The sequence below is a fragment of the Chrysemys picta genome, chromosome 2, assembly GCF_011386835.1.
Source record: "Chrysemys picta bellii isolate R12L10 chromosome 2, ASM1138683v2, whole genome shotgun sequence".
Classification (NCBI taxonomy): Eukaryota; Metazoa; Chordata; order Testudines; family Emydidae; genus Chrysemys; species Chrysemys picta.
The window spans coordinates 36,876,740-36,893,939 of NC_088792.1; the positions used below are offsets into that span (position 1 = coordinate 36,876,740).

The window sequence follows — 17,200 nt, forward strand, 5'->3', positions numbered from 1 at the left end:
AATTTTATTTGAATAGAAGAAAAATCCCTTTACACAGTGCAGATAAACAAGCATGAAATATCGCTTGGTGAGAGTAGGAGAGTGGTTGATATTCTGCTATATGTAAAAAGCCCCCCATCCTCTATAGGAGCTACATGAAAGAATTGGGTTTGTTTAGTTTGAAAAAGAGAAGACTGAGAGGGGACATGATAGCCGTTTTCAGGTATCTAAAATTATGTCGTAAGGAGGAGGGAGAAAACTTGTTCACCTTAGTCTCTAAGGATAGAACAAGAAGCAATGGGCTTAAACTGCAGCAAGGGAGGTTTAGGTTGGACATTAGGGAAAAGTTCCTGTCAGGGTGGTTAAACACTGGAATAAACTGGGAGGTTGTGGAATCTCCATCTCTGGAGATATTTAAGAGTAGGTTAGATAAATGTCTATCAGGGATGGTCTAGACAGTATTTGGTCCTACCATGAGGGCAGGGGACTGGACTCGATGACCTCTCAGGTCCCTTCCAGTCCTAGAATCTATGAATGGGAACTTTGCATTATCAGCTACGTGGCTTTCTGATATAGAGTCTAAGGTCCTGATGTTGAAGTTGGATCTGCATAGATGAACCCTTGCATAGGTGTGAACCCTTGCATAATTTGCCTCATGGGGCTCTGCACGAGTCCTAAGGTCAGTTCTAGTACTGAAGTCTCTATTTTTCAGGAGCAATAATGTAAAACTACAGTACCTCTCTCCCTTCCTCCTTTTCCAACTGTTAGTTTAGAGTTGGGGGGGGGACATCGTCAAACAATACAACAGAGTATTGTTAACACTGTTGTTTTTAAAGATTAGCTTATAACTTTACAACAAAATTTCCCATTTTATCTGATAATATAAGCAGTAAATTTTTATTTTAATGTGTCAATAGTCATGTACCTGTTAAACTTGTGTTCTAAAAAGTCCTGGAAACTTATTTTTGAAGGCTTATTTTTATGGTTGTTTACACACTGTTTCTTTCAGTTTATATCAATCTGCTTCTGTAATGATAAAATTGGTTTTAAAAGTAAAGAAACTGTACCATTTGGCTTAGTGTACTGTACATTTTCAAATGAATATTATAGGAAAAAAGCTTTTTGAAATCTAATTTCCCACATTATCCTATTTTGAAATCCCACCTTTTTGTCTGTAGTTAGTAGCAAATGGATAAATGAACTACAGAACAGAAGCATCTTTCATATGTAAAGAATAACTAAGCATATGCTATGCCTTCAAGAATGAGGCTTTTCTTTTGTGGGAAAATAAGTTTTATTAAACTGAGTTCTGACCTTTTGTTGAAACTTGAACAAATTGGATCGTCTGTGCTCTGGATCTGAAAGTCCCAGAGAGTGAGAGAGAGTCATTCTCGCTCTCTGCAAGGACATTTTGTTTTCTTTTGAAAATGGTGAAATCTTGGGTTTCTCCATTTTCCAAAAGAAGGTGCATGGCATTTATTTCTAATGCCTTTAAAGTTGCCCTGTTGTTTTTAATTTTTGTTGACATTCCATTTCAATGCAGTAAGCAGCAATTTTTCCAGTAAATGTTCATCAGCCATAGTTAGGTCACATAAAGTAGGTTTCAGAGTAGCAGCCGTGTTAGTCTGTATCCGTAAAAAGAACAGGAATACTTGTGGCACTTTAGAGAAAGCTTATGCTCAAATAAATTTGTTAGTCACTAAGGTGCCACAAGTACTCCTGTTCTTTTTATTAAAGTAGGTTGTAGATCAGCTCTAATATCCTTGCATAAGACAGTCAAGACACACTGTAAAACTGACTTGGAATCAATTCAGCCTATTGTTTTAGTGCAGAGTGCCTTCTCTGATGCGAAGATAAGGATTCGTATCAAGATCTGTGCACATCAGGAAATGCAGTGGAGACTCTTAGGGTACCTCTACCCAGCAAAATAAAACAAAACACCACAGCAGTGCTTCTGAGCTCAGGTCCACTGATTTGGGCTTGTGCTAAAATAGCAATGTAGACACTCTAACTCAGGGTGGAGCCCAATCTCTAAAATGTGCTGGGGGCAGGCTCTCGGAACCCAGGCTCCACCCCGAGCCCGAATGTCCACATTGCTTTTTTTTTGCCCTGCAGTGCAAGCCCTAGTCAGTAGCCCTGGGTTCTGAGACTTGCTGCTGCAGATCTCTTTTTGTAGTGTAGATATATTCATGGTTCTTGAGTTGCCTTAGTTTTTGATAGAGCTCATTGGCATTGTTTCCAGAATAACACGTTCATAGGATTTGCCTTTGTTTGGGGAATATGAGATTACTGTTTCTCTCTGGGTAACTTCTGAACATTAGTTTTGGACTTGCTGCATGGATTACATTTTTATCATTTCTGGCTGTCTGACCCATCTTTAATCCATTTTCAGTGTGGCACTGCAGACCCATATGTACCTATGCCTTCTCAAACCAGTGGACTGTTACTTGTGACTTTTTTATCTTAGTTCTTCCAGTGGGTTTAGTAATCCAGATATAAAGACCAAAGCTTGACATGAGATGCCAATAAATAGCTGGCAGTTCACCCATTGTCATATGTCTCTTCTGAATGACTGTACAAGTTTTAGCTGATTCCTCCAGGATAAGGTTGAAGCACAATCATGGGATTGGATGGGGATGCTTGCCTTGCTACTGCCTGTACTGTCTTCTCTGCCAGTTTTCAAGACCCCTAAATTAACTTTCTTGAGAGTGGGTAGTTTTTCTTGTATTCACGTATTTGCAACTTTAATTTTTGTCCAAGACACCATAGGCAGGTACCATAGTTCGTAGGTATCCCCCAAAAAGCAGATTAAAAAAAAAAGATAGTATAGATACAGTAACTCCTCACTTAATGTTGCATTTTTGAGGAACATAACTATGACTTTAAGAGATGTTAACTGAATCCAATTTCCCCATAAGAATTCATGTAAATGGGGCGGGGGGGTTAGGTTCCAGGGAAATTTTTTTCATCAGAGTGTAAGTTTTAAACAATTTAAAACTGTACACAGCAATGATGATTATGAAGCTTGGTTGAGGTGGTGAAGTCAGAGGGTGGGATATTTCCCAGAGAATGCCTTACTGCTAAATGATGAACTAGCACTCGGCTGAGCCCTCAAGGGTTAACACGTTGTTAATGTAGCCTCTCACTCTACAAGGCAGCACAAATGGAGGGAGGGGAGACAGCATGGCAGACAGAGAGAGACACCCTGTGTGTGTGAGAGAGAGAGATGTGCATTGCCCCTTTAAGTACGCTGACCCCACTCTAAGTACATTGCCTTTTTAAGTAGATCAGCAAGTTGAGACAGCAGCTGCTGTCAGCAAGCTGCCTCTGTCCAGAGCCCTGTCGTGTCCCCCCCGCCCCCCTGCTGCTCTCTGGAAATGGGGTAAGTGGGGGGCAGGAGCAGGGGGGAGGGGGACACCCTGACAGTCTCCCTTCCCCCCACCCCCACCCCTCTGCAGAGCAAGCAGGAGGCTCCCGGGAGCAGCTCCAAGGCAGAGGGCAGGAGCAGCACATGGCAGTGGGGTGAGGGACAGCTGAACTGCCGGCAATTGATAGCCCACTGAGTGGCTGCCGCACAGGGAACTTAGGGGAGCGGGGAGCTGATTGGGGGCTGCCTGTCCACCCTGGTTCCAAGCCCCCACCAGCTAGCTCCAACTGCTCTTTCTGCAAGCAGTGGACAAAGCAGGCAGCTGCCAAACAACGTTATAAGGGAGCATTGTGCAACTTTCAACGAGCATGTTCCCTAACTGGTCAGCAACGAAACAATGTTAACCTTAAGTGAGGAGTTACTGTACCTTAGAAACATTCATAAGTGGCAAGTTGCTGTGCATATAACCACTCTTACCTGCTAGCCAAGTAAGCTATGATGGCAGATATTCTGCATTCCCATCCAGAAGATGGCCAGATTGTTTAGCTTACAAGCTAAATATGGTTGTTTATAAAAGGTTACATTTGAATGCAAAAGAAAAACTTGAGTGGTGTGATAATATTGTGGGGGCCCCACCATCCTTGCTCCAACTACCTTAATAAGATAAGTTTATTTTATTAAGGATACTGCATTGTGTAGTGTAGTATTGAAGCAGGAATATTTAATTATGTTGAATCTGCATGGTATAACATCTCTTATGTTTAACATATTGCATATACAAATGAACCTTGGTAAGTAAAATTCAGTATGTAAAGGGGGAAAAAAATGAATGTATTCGTCATGCTATGATTGCCATTATGATTTCATCTCCAGTGAAGAGACTTATTTGAAAGGCTAAGCATTTTTTAACTTTTAAATGGTGAGTGCTTGACTAGTTCTGACATGGGGGAAGCAAGCAGATCATATCTTAACCAGTGTCATTCTCCTTATATTAACTGAACATAAAATCCCTTTTTTCAAAATTGTGAGTAATATATTCTATTGTGTTTCAGTGACTGCATACTGGAACTTAGTGTTATGCCTAAAGATGAAGACATCCTTCAACTGGTATGTTGTGTTTCTGAAAATGAAAATAAGATATACTATTGAAAAAACTCATTGATTTGCTGAAAATTTTTTGAACGATGTATGCTGCTTTCTGAATACTTTAAATCTTTGAACATTTGCTGTTAGGAAGTAGTTGGAATCACAACATTTATTTTCCTGTTACTCCTTAACTCCCACTCTACTTGCTGCTTATCTTTGAAATCTCAGAATGTGAAAGCACCGGTAGTAGTTTTTAGGACACGAGAAAAATACCTCCGTTCATAACATTTTCCACGATATTAGTAAAATACTGAAGCTATTCTAAAGAGGTATTTTAGAAACCACTTATGATTGTCTGACTTGATTTAATGTAGGTTTCTTAACGTTAGAACTTGAGAAAGGGCTATTTTAAGAAAATGGCTAGATTTTTGTGGATTTTTTTTTGCACAGAAAGAACTTACTTGCACTCTATACAGAATTCAATTCCAAGTAAGAGGTATTTCCAGATTTGAAGAGAAGTATAACGTTGCACCGTGTAAAAGATGCAGTTTCACCTGAAACAAAACAGTGAAAATTTCCATGACAAAATGTAGCAGTTGCATATAATTTGAACAAGGAGAACTATATAGTTTGGAAAATGTTACTGTATGTACAGTACTGCGCATCTTTCCTCAAACTTGAAGTTTCCCCAAACAATATAGTATATACAGTAACTTATTTTCTAAATCAAATAGTTTTCCAAAACCTTTTTACGCAAACTGTTGTAAATATTTTTATGATGGATCAAAACTGAGATTGAGGCCCCACTGTGCTGGGGACTGTTAAACAGAGGCAATGATCCCTGTCCCAGAGGGCTTACAGTCTGAACACCCAAGAGCTGAGGGTGTAAAACGCATGCGAATGATCCTGGTGAAGAATTGGCACATCCTTGTAAATTTCCTGTATTGGCATTTGTGTTAATTGGGGCTATAGCTAGGGAGTAGGAAAAGGTCAAAGGTCAGAAAAGACTTGGTTAGCTATTGACAGCAGCAGGGGTTTTGTAGGCATCACACGATAAGTGAATTTAAATTTGAAGGGTGCTTCATGTGGTTAGAGCAACAAGTCAAGAAGATCATTTTAGTAGCAGTGTTTTGAATAGACTTGAGGGGGGAGTAAGGCTACAGGAGTCAAGGCCAGGAAAGAGGAAGCTTCAGTAGTGAAGACATTAAATGATGGATATGGATGGGAGTTTTGGCTTTGTGGATTGAGAGAAAAAGCTGGATTTTCGGGATTATGTTGTGTGGGAATAGTGGCAAGATTTAAAAATGGCCCGAATGAGCATATGATGCCCAGGTTATGTCCTGAATGACTCAGAGAATGGTGGCGGTGTCCATAATGATAGAGAGAGGTTGGAAATGGCGTACAGGTGCAGTGAAGAGTTTAGCTTTTAATTTAAATTCAACATAGGGCAAAAACTGGACATCTGTGAATAGATGCCAGGCTGAGACACTCAAAATAACAAGAATGGATGGTTCACACCACAGATGCATCCTACAGAATTCAACTTCCTTTAAAAAAAAAAAATTGTTTAAGGTCACTTAAATCTTAAATACTGTCCATAACTCATGTTGTTCATTTAATTTTATTTTACATTTGCTAGTGCAAGAATGGACAAATGAATTTTTTCCAAAGTTTGTCAAATATAAAGTTACATTAAGATTTCACTAAACTGAAATGTTGAATGCTAAGTTTCAAACCAGAGGACACTTCATAGCATAATATAAATCTTACAACAAAGGGTTTTAAAATTGAAATAACAGATCTTTAACTAGTGTAACACACACTGTGCTACTGTAATGAAATTTGATTTCATTGTTGCTATTGGAGAGGAGTCTTTTAAATTTAAAAAATATTATTTGTTTAATCTCTAGATTTGAATGTTCTGCTAATACATAGACGATAATGTCCATTTTTCTTGGTTAGAAATTAAGCCTCAAATAACTATGTCCCTGATCACTGTATTCTGTAACAATTTATCAGTTAGCTTTTTGTTATACAGTTGTTATAAATGTCTGTGATTAACAAAGACTTGTGTAACATGCTGCTGGGGATACCCATAGCTGTGAGCCACTGTTACCTCCCTGCCTCAGTAAGCGTGAGAGTTGCTGGTGATTAGATTGTGCATCAGCTCCTGGCCATACCGGTTTGTCTTCTTCACCAACATACTTCCCAATGCTTTCCCAGGCAAATCTTGCCTAGCAGGTAACAATTGGAGAACTCCAGCCCCTGAGCTCCTCAGACATTTCTCTGCAATGCACGGCCTCTACCACTGTACATTCACAGAAAATATTAAGTTTGCTGCTCTGTTAATGAGTTGGTACATCTCGGCTTATTAATTTAACTGGGGTAAATATGACCTTCCCTTCAAACACAGAACAGAATTGGTTTATAGTAGAAATAAAACAAGTTTATTAACGAAAGAGCATGGACTAAGAAGTGGTACCAAGTGAAAAAGAGAGAGGATGGTTACAAGCAATTAAAAGTGAAAAATATGCGTCTGAAAGTATAAAACTTAGCCTTTCAAGACAGTCTTTGTTCAAGATGATTTCTTTTACCCACAATTTTCTTTCAATTTTTTTGGTGGCCGGGACCCATCAAGGAGATAAAGCAACCAACCGATTTGATTTCCTTAAAGTGAAGGATAAAGATGAAGTCTCTCTCTGTTTCTTCTTTTCCCAAAGGGATTGCTTTTGTCTTACAAATCAGGAAGGTCTCCTGGGGATTCAGTCCCCTGTGTGTCTCTGGAGTGCAGGAGCCACTTTAATTCTCTGTGTCTCAGGTTCAGGAGCAGGATAACCCCCACTGGTTTAGCTTGACAGCTTGGTTTACTGTTAATATGTAAATAGAGGTAAACCCACTTTCCTTTGGCTGTCTTGTCTTAAACATGTTATAACAACATCATACAGAGAGAATTCGTAACTTCATATAACATTAACACATGCACTTTACAATATTAATAACCAGCATGTTAGCTTTCATATACCTCCCAAGCCATATTTTGTACAGATATTATTGCAGTAGTATGTAGGGTGTGATTACGGGGTGCCTAGGGTCACAACTGGCAACAAGTGTAATATAGATTTATAATAATGTAGGAAGTTACCTTGATTCTTGGACAGATTTCTGTGTGTGACACAAAAACCCATCCCCATTTAGTGTTCTGAGTTTGAAAAAAATCTTGTGACATTTTGTTTAGCTTAGTTCTCTCTGGAAACCCAGTGTGACTATCTAAAAATCCCTGTTATTCCTCATGTCTTTACAGTGATCTCCTAAACCTCTTGGGCCAGCTGTCCTGCCAGGGTAGGAGAGCAGAGTGAGGCTTTTTTCAAATCCATCATCACAGCTCAGATGTTAGGTCCCTGTCTGTCTTTTTCTTGTACCCCTAACCCCGATACTCAAGGTATGCAGCATTGCCTTTGTAGAGCTCCCAGGTTGTTATCATGAGAGTTATAGTTTGAACCTATACCACTGGATGTTGGCTGCCTCAGCAGAGATGCCAAGAATAGCTCAGGCCATGGAGTCTAAAATATCCTCTTGCCCCTAAAGTCAGTTCTTTCTACGTCAGGGTTGAAGCATGTTTATGGTCTGATTGTTCTATCCTTCCATTGACCACGTTACATCTGTTTGGTGGATAAAAGAGGGCTTGGGTCTCCAGGACTATCAGTACTGCACATCGTTTACCAGAGGTCTTACTAGAGAAGCTTCCTTTTCTGTTGCTCCCAGTACTCCAAGGCTGAGCATGTTGTTCTACCAGTGAGCACCGACTAGCTTGCTGAAAAAGACTGCTAGTTGGAGCAGTTTGCTAACCAATCAGAAACATCAGTTCATTGTAAATATTTCCACTATGACCTTCATTTATCTGAATGAAAACTTCAGTGGGACATAATGTTATAGCTTTGTTGACAGAATTTCTGAGGGGGTGCAGATACTAAAAACTGATCGTGCTATGCCAGAAATGGGTTAGTCTTTTTGTACCTAACAATTTTTTTTTTACTTTAATATAAATGTGTGGGGGGGAAAACAATCTCTTGAATGAAGGTTAGTAATAAAATGATTAGTTATTAATTTCAGGAAGTTTCGTTCATGTAACTTCATCCTTCTTTGAATTAGGTTCCTATAACATCAGCGATTTAGAGATTTCTTTTGTGTTTCTGATAGAGATGTTCTTTTGCCCCCAAAAGGTTCAGTGAAGGACCTTCCTCCCTTCTTCCAGGGCCGGTGCAAGGATGTTTTCCCTTCTAGACCTTGTGCCTTTCCCTGAGCCCTTTCCTTAACATCTGGCACTCCCCCTCTCTGGGTTTGCCAGCTTTCCCAACTCTCTCCTCCTAGGGAGTAACTGTAGGCTACCTGCCTCTGCAGCCTCCAAACACTCGTCCCTTCTCACAGGGAGTGACCGCAGTCTGTTTCCCAGCAGACTCCTATGCTGCCAATTTCCTAGCTTCATAAATCTGGCCCAGCTTGTTCCTCCTCAACTGGGTTCCCTCACTGAGTTGCTTAGCCACCTGATTTCCCTCAGCTGTGGCCTGGTGGGTTAATTAGCACTCTTCTACATTAACCCCTTCAGGGAAAGTGTGGGGTGAACCTCATCACAGAAACCTTTACAAATTTTCAAGATTTAAAACTGTTTCCATTCGGGACAGAATTCAAAATCTCAAACTTTCACAAACGGACAATCCCAAAACAATTTGTTTGTCAGTCAAAATGTTTTGATAATTTTTAAACATTTCTTTCATTTTGACTTTTTTACAAGCTTAAATGTAAAAACAATTGTTTTGAACCGAAAATCTATTTAAACAAAACGGCGAGATGGGACCTTTCTACAATTTCAAAACTTTTTTCCCTAAAGTTTTTGAAATGAGATTTGTCAAAAAACAGCCCTTTCACATGAACAAATTTGGTTTTGACAAATTAGCATTTAAAAATTTTTTTTTTGTCAAATTATTCCTGATCACCTCATTGATTTCAATAGGGGCAAGATTTCTAGTCTCTCTGGTTCTAATGTGAACTGAATGAAAATTGCTGAAACTTGTTTGCCTTATTCTGCAAACAACTTCCAAAGCCTTGCCTGTTGCTGGTAGCTCTTTTCAGGCAGCATCAAAATTAAAAACTGAAGGAATGATTGAGGGGGAATACCTATTTTAGTCTTCTGGTAGGTCTTCTAAAGCCAGAGGATTCTTTCTGGTTTATGAATGAGGGAAGTGAGATGGGTAGGAGTTAGGAGATTTGGGTATGAAAATGTATGTGGGAGGGTGGTGAGAGGCAGAATTTGTTAGAAAAGAAGTGAGGGAGAGGTATGAGTATTTTGTTTTGGGGGAAGAACTGGGAAAGACTGAAAACATAGAGGAGGAGGTAAAACATGTAATGTAGACATAGAAAAGGGCATGTACTTTATGGGGTAGAGGGAAAGAAGAAAGATATAGAAAACAAAACAGGAAAATATAAATCTTGGTTAGATATGGGAAAGAAGGTATAGCTAAAGCAAGAGAAACCTAGTAAATTATGTTCTGTACAGTTTATTAAATAGAAAACTGAGAGCGTATAACACATTCTGATCCTTGTTTTTAGTCACTTAAAATTTATTAACTCTTCCAGACTGTAATTTTCTAGGTTGGTCCCATTTATTTTGGCATGTTTGAGCAAAACTGGTTGGTCTGCTTTTTTAGTAAAAAAAAAAAAAAAAAGAATTGCCCCGTTATTTGAAAATAAACAAATATTTTTTGTAACTAAAAAAAACCCCCTCTAGTATCAAAATTGCACGGGGAGAAAGCTAAAACGTAGCATAGAAATAGCCCTTATTGGAAAGAACTTTTGAGTGTTCTAGAGAACATTATTTTTTAATTTGATTTAGCTGTGAGCCTTTGAAAAATCATTCCATACACTTAGTACTATTGGTCTATATTTTTTCTGATTTAAAAACGGGAGGCAAAGGGAAAAACTTTAACTTAGGCATGAACAAAAATTATCTGTGTAGTGTAAAATAGGTAGTAAATGTGTAGTGAATGAGTTAAGGCTTTATAAAAAGTTCTACCACCTATTCACATCTAACGTAGAAGAGGCACTTCTCATAAGGCTTGTGGAAGAGGGGTTCTCGTATGAACTTCCTATGGGATACAAGTGAAGAGATCCCTCCTGTGGATCTCAGGGTGTGTTGCATAGGGTTTCTGGTGTGTTTTGTCTAAATAGTTCCACAGCTTCATTATACTGTTGCTGCTTCTTCTTTAATTAAATATGATGATTCAATTTTAGGTTGTATTTTTTAATTTTATATATGGAAGATTTTCCTGTATTTGGGTTTTCTAAAGTATCCTAGGAAATTCTATTTTTTTTTTAAAAAAGTACATATAGAGAATAGCAAGGCTGCAAGGTTCAGCACTAAGCGGTCAGGAAGTGACAATGTTGAGGTTTCACTTGCAACCTCAGCTCTGCCTCCTTGCAATAGGCTTCAGGTACCTGTTCACATGCAGCACAGTAAATCATTCTTACACAGTATACTGTAACAGAGAGTAGCAGTCTAAAGTTGCTCTCCCATACAGGCCACTTAATTTTGGAGCGAAGTTATTTTAACAGTTAATTGCCTCCAGAGGAAGGCTGTGCAAAGTGTTGAAAAGAAAATATATAGTAAAAGTCGGTGGAATAAACTATAACAATGCATTCCTTAAATACAATTAATACATTTTTAAAAATAGCCCATATGTGGGATTTTCAGTGGCACCTAAAGGAATCAGGAGCACAAGTCTGGCTGAATTTTATTTAAGTGGACAAGTCTATACTGGACTGTCACAACAACGAAAAACATGTAATTATAAAAAGATGACAAATATTGCAAACTGCTACATGTGTCTAAAAAGGAGCTGTTCTGTTGGGCAGATGAAGAAGAGGAGAACCAGAGGCCCAAATATAGGTGCTTCTGTGGGCATTGTAGGGGAGAGGAGGCCTAGCAAAAACCAGAAGAGGATATGTAACTCTACGGGGAGAAATCCGCTTCCCTGAAAGCAGCAATGAAGCCAGATGTTGTTCTGGTTGGTGGCTTCTGTGTAACAACTCAGCAGCATCTAGGGCAGGGGTGGCCAACGTCTGGCTCCAGAGCCACATGCGGCTCTTCAGAAGTTAATATGCGGCTCCTTGTATAGGCACCGACTCCGGGGCTGAAGCTACAGGTGCTAACTTTCCAATGTACCGGGGGGTGCTCACTGCTCTGCCACAGGCCCTGCCCCCTTCCCACCCCCTCCCCATAGTCTGCCATGGCCTCGCCTACTCCCCCCCCCCCTCCCCAGTCTCCTGCATGCCACAAAACAGCTGATGGGGAGTTGCGGAGAGGGAGGGAGCGGTAGGTGCTGATCGGTGGAGCTGCAGTTGGGCAGGAGGCCCTGGGAGCTGGGGTGGAGGGGGGGAGTGGGGAGCTGCTGATATATTACTGTGGCTCTTTGGCAATGTACATTGATAAATTCTGGCTCCTTCTCAGGCTCAGGTTGGCCACCCCTGATCTAGAGGAAGTGGGATCAAAACAAAGCCTCTGATGGAGGCAGTGCTGGATCTGGGCCCCTCAGCCCTTTGCCCATAAAAATTGCCCAGCTATTCATCTCACTTTGTCCCATAGCAGTAGACCCAACCATGATATTCAGTTTCAGCAACTGGCACAATTGGAAGGAATTGGGATATGTTGTTAAAATATCTAGAAACAGGTATCTTGCACAGTTGCATTGAATTTTAGAGCAGATTCTAAGCAAGACAGATGCAGAACTAGAAGAGAAAAGCTACTCAGAGATTGAGTATCTGGCATGAAATATCAGAGTTTAGCTATACTCCATGTAATCAGAAATCTATTTTTCTTTACCGTAAAAGTTTAAAGGACAGAAGCACAATTTTGTGTTGCTATTTTCTTTACTAAAAGAAGCTTTTTAGAATAATCTAACTTTCAACTGATGTAACAATCAATCAAGTGCACTTGTGAAACAAAGCTATATTTATAAAAATGTGTATGATTTAACACCATACATTCAAAGTGATGTCAGTGGAGTCAAACAGTGTTTAGATGGCCCAGTGAGTTTTCTTACATAACTCATCATTCTGCCTTGCTACAAAATGAAATATTTAAGCTCATTTAATGTCTCCCTCAAACAGCTACGGTTGGAAGCTATTGTGTATGACACAGGAGATAATTTTCTAGCAGCAGCAGAAAGTAGACTGTTGGAAAAAATATACAACCTTTTGCACTTAGCTTGCCGGAAAAGAGGTTGGTATGGGAGGGTCTAGGTACTAATACTTTTAATCTACCTACTGTGAAATTCCTTTTTAAAAGGAAAGTTCCGTACATGGCTGCAGCTGCTGCATTTTTCAAGAGCTGCTGCTCCCTGAGAGTTGACTATGAAATCTGCACTTATTGCCAAAAGACACAGAAGTACTCTCTTCCCCTAGATCTGGACTTTTTCCCAGAATTGACCAGTTTTGTATGGTATTGTATAACTGCCGAACTGGCACGTTTCCCCAAAGACCATGTTTTATTTTTTCTGTAGGAGGGAAGGTGGAGGCAGGCTTGTATCCATCTTGGAGCCCCTAAGGATCTCCGTATTATATTCTCTCCAGCTTTTAAAACCTTATGGTAGCAGCCATCTTCCTGTCTTTGTTTATCATTTCTCAGCCCTGGGTAGTTATTTTCTGTCATGAGGCACTCTTCATGTATTTTGGGTGTTATGGCTGTAGCACTCCCAGCATTTCTGATGCAAGGACCTCCACCCTTTTTCTTTAAAAAAAATAAAATAAAACCTCAGTTTCCTGAATGACTCATTCAGGTTTTGTTTTGTTTTAAATGGTAGGAGTGTAAAAAAAAAAAAAAAAAAATTTGATTGGATGTAATCTAAATATCTTCCAGGGAACCAGTAAGTATGAGCTAATATGTTAACTTTTAAATCCAGTGATACTTAATGGCAGTGGCTTTTTTCTTAAAGGGGCTAATCATTCGATTTATGAGGATACCTTCAGGAAAAGTTGTGGCAGTTAAGTTTTGTGTGTGTCGTTCTGATGCTGGTTCCATCCGTTTACTCCTCTAACACCTTTAGCCCTCCTTTTGATGAGATGTATACAGTTTATAAATTGTTTCACCACTCTCATGGTGCTTTAGTTCCATTATTAGTTTTCCCCTTCTGTGCTGGAACACTAATGTATAAAGAGCACAGCAGCAATATATTGAGTAAACATAATAGCACAAACAAAACCACAAATATTACCCTAAATCTACTCTAAATGCATTAATAGCAGAAGACAAACACTTCACGCTTACACATAGATGTCTCTCATAATCCAGCCCTTCTAACTATTACCCAGATTCTCAGAATTTCTTCACAATGAAAGTTTCACTCCTTACTGGGGCTTTACAGAGTATAGACACCCCCCATTTTTCATTCTCTGGAGATTCCATCATCAGCTGCAGAACTCAAAAGGTCATCTATTCTGGTTGCATTACACCTCCAACTACCTTACTTCGAAAGGTTCAAAACTGCAATCTCCTCTTGGGACCTAGCCCAAAAGGTAACACAAATTCAGCCTTGTGGATTACTTTGGCAACTTGTAGATGTCATCTTTGACGTGTCCAAGGGCTACTGACTGTAACTTTGTCAGAAAGGTATTCTAGCTTGTGTTTAAATAAAACCACTGAGGTTGGATTCAGGAAAAGATCATTAAGCTATTTTCCAGCTGGTGTCCCATCAATGAGAATGTATTATCTCAGCATTTGAAATAAATGGCAGCATAGTACAATTTGCTGTTCCTCACAAAACTGACTGCATTGTACTTTTTGAGAGAGAAGAGCAATTTATTTATTTGTAATATGGCTTAATCTTGTTTTCTTCTTTAAATTAAAGGACTTCGACTTTCAGAAAGCATTTGACAAAGTCTCTCACCAAAGATTCTTAGGCAAAGTAAGCTGTCATGGGAGAAGAGGGAAGGTCCTCTCATGGATCAGTAACTGGTTTAAAAGATAGGAAACAAAGGATAGGAATAAATGGTCAGTTTCCAGAATGGTAACTAGTGGTGTCCCCCAGGTATCTGTACTGGGACCAGTGCTGTTTACCCTTTTTTCCAGATCATTTATAAATATGCTAATCAGTGAGATGGCAAAATTTACAGACTATACAAAATTATTCAAGAGAGTTAAGTCCAAAGCAGAATACAAAGAGTTACGAAGGGATCGCTCAAAACTGGGTGATGAAATTCAGTGTTGATAAATGCAGAGTAATGCACAATGGAGAAAACAATCCCAACTATACGTACAAAACGATGGATCTAAATTAGCCGTTACCAATCAAGAAAAAGATTGTGGAGTCATTGTGAATAGTTCTCTGAAAAAAATCTGCCCAATATGCAGCGGCGGTCAAAAAGCTAACAATGTTGGGAACAATTAGGAAAGTGACAGAAAAGCCAGAAAATATAATAATGCCACTCTATAAATTCATGGTATGCCCATATGATGATGGAGGACATGACAGAAGTCTATAAAATTATGAATATGTGGAAGAGGTGGTGTTTATTCATTCACATAATTTCACAGCCAATGAAATTAATAGGCAGCAGGTTTAAAACAAAAAAAAGGCAGTACTACTTCACACAACATACAATCAACCTGTGGAACTCATTGCCAGGGGATGTTGTGAAGGCCAAAAGTACAACGGGGTACAAAAAACAAACAGGTAAGTTTATGGATGTCAGGTCCGTCAATGCTTATGGATGCAACCCCCGTGCTCTGGGCATCCCTAACCTATGACTGCCAAAAGCTAGGAGTGGACAACAGCTGATGGATCACTTGATGACTGCCTGTTCTGTTCATTCCTTCTGAAGCACCTGGCATTGGCCACTGTCCAAAGACAGGATACTGGGCTAGATGGACCATTGGTCTGACCCAGTATGGCCGTTCTTATGTTCTGATGATGTGCAATTTAATCCTTTCCGAAACTGAAAATAATGGAGTTTTTAATTTGAATTTTGGTACTGTATTTTGGACCTGGGTCATGGTGAGCCGAGGTGCTTCTTTTGTCAAGTTAACTATTGTCCCAAATGGTCCTGTATGTAGGGTGGGAAGGAGAAAACCAAGTAATTACCAGCTGAATGTATTCAGATCTTAAAAATATACATCTAGCTTTACATACTTAATTATACCAAAAAGCAATAAATTATTGTTCTCAGCCCCAAAACAGCTTTCAAAATTCAAAGACCCTTGAACACATCCTATTTTTTTTTTTTTTTTAATTTTCACATGTTTTGAGATCAAATTTCTCTTTTAATGAACTGGCACTCACTTCCTGATTGAGAACAAGGAGTGGGAATAAGGACTCCCCAAAATAACAATTCTGCTGCTGAATTCTCTTCTGCTGGTGGTGGTCAGACTCCCAGCTGTTACTCTCATAGTCGTAGAGTTTAAGGCTAGAAGGGAGGTAATCTAGTCTGACCTCCTTTATATCACTGACCAGCAATGCCACCCAGCACCTGCACACTAAACCCAACAACCAAAATATTGCAGCCCACAGGAAGTTAAACTGTTATGTGCCATGGGCAGAGAATAGGTGGGATCAAGATGCATCAGTGCCAGGGCATTAAATGAGAGAGACCCAGATAATACCAGCAAGTCACCTGCATGCTGTGATGCAGAGGAAGGTGAAGAAAACATCCCAAGGTTTCTCTGCCAATCTGACCTGGGGGAAATTCCTTCACAATAGCACATATGGTGATTTTAAACGAAGGCCATGGGAGCAAGAACCAGTCAGCTAAGCACCTGCGAGAGAATGCTTGGTGCCACCTCAGAGCTTTAGAATGCACAGTCCAGTGTTCCAATACCAGCCGTTTCCATCTCTGATGCTTCAGAGGAAGGAGACTTAACCAATGTATTCTTTGGTTGTTGTTTTTTATGTGAAACTGAGGAAAGAGATTTCCACTTCTCCAATGTGCTTTTACTAAGGCTGTAGCTACAGTAAGAGGGTCAAATCCAAGGAAAAAAATTTTGGGTTGTGGAAGAGGAGCACTAGGGTATCAGATGACCTGGAGGTTGTCAATGTCATTGAGAGAGGGCCAACAAAGAAGTCAATAATTTCAAACTGCAATGGTGTTTTTTTGTGATGCAGACATGTCCACGAGGAAGTGAACCTAATCTGTCCGTTTATTTCACAGACCTCTATTATTGGATCGTAACTTGTCTTCAGTCACTACCCACCTGGTGCTGAAAGTCTGTGTCCCTTTACTAATTACCTGAACCATGTAGTTTCCCTCAAACTAATGGATCCATGTTGGTCTTCCATGGCATTTTATCATCCTTTCAAACAATGAATTGTTTTGTAATCAAGTATGTTTAAATAGGAGTTGTATTTTGACAGTACTCTTGGGATGGTTGGTTAACTGAGGCTTTCAGCTTTTGAGTTGAAGCAAATATTTATTTCCCACAGAAGTTAATGTAAAGCTTTACCAGTAAACTCTTGGGGATGGGAGATGTTGCAGGTATTATGCTCAAGGAATGAGGAGATGAAGAGGATAGAAATGTATAGTATTAACTTTCTCAGTAAACCCTGTTTTATGGCATTGAGGAACGATGTTTAGAAAATACAATTCATAGAATATCAGGGTTGGAAGGGACCTCAGGAGGTCATCTAGTCCAACCCCCTGCTCAAAGCAGGACCAATTCCCAACTAAATCATCCCAGCCAGGGCTTTGTCAAGCCTGACCTTAAAAACCTCTAAGGAAGGAGATTCC

At 39.7% G+C, this 17,200-nt stretch overlaps 1 protein-coding gene across 27 annotated transcripts in view; it reads left to right on the forward strand.

The window, feature by feature from the left end:
* Positions 1-17,200, forward strand: part of ARHGAP21 (Rho GTPase activating protein 21) — a 198,831-nt gene that overhangs the window by 129,024 nt on the left and 52,607 nt on the right. For 23 of the 27 annotated variants that reach the window (XR_010599115.1, XR_010599118.1, XR_010599116.1 and 20 more), the window contains one exon: positions 4,399-4,453. The exons of the other annotated variants lie outside the window; for them this stretch is intronic. Coding sequence is in view for 11 of the 23 variants with exons in the window: in XM_065586870.1 (XP_065442942.1) it covers positions 4,399-4,453 (55 nt within the window). In the remaining 12 variants the exon portion in view is untranslated. The remainder of the gene's footprint in view (positions 1-4,398; positions 4,454-17,200) is intronic. 27 annotated transcript variants of the gene reach the window in all.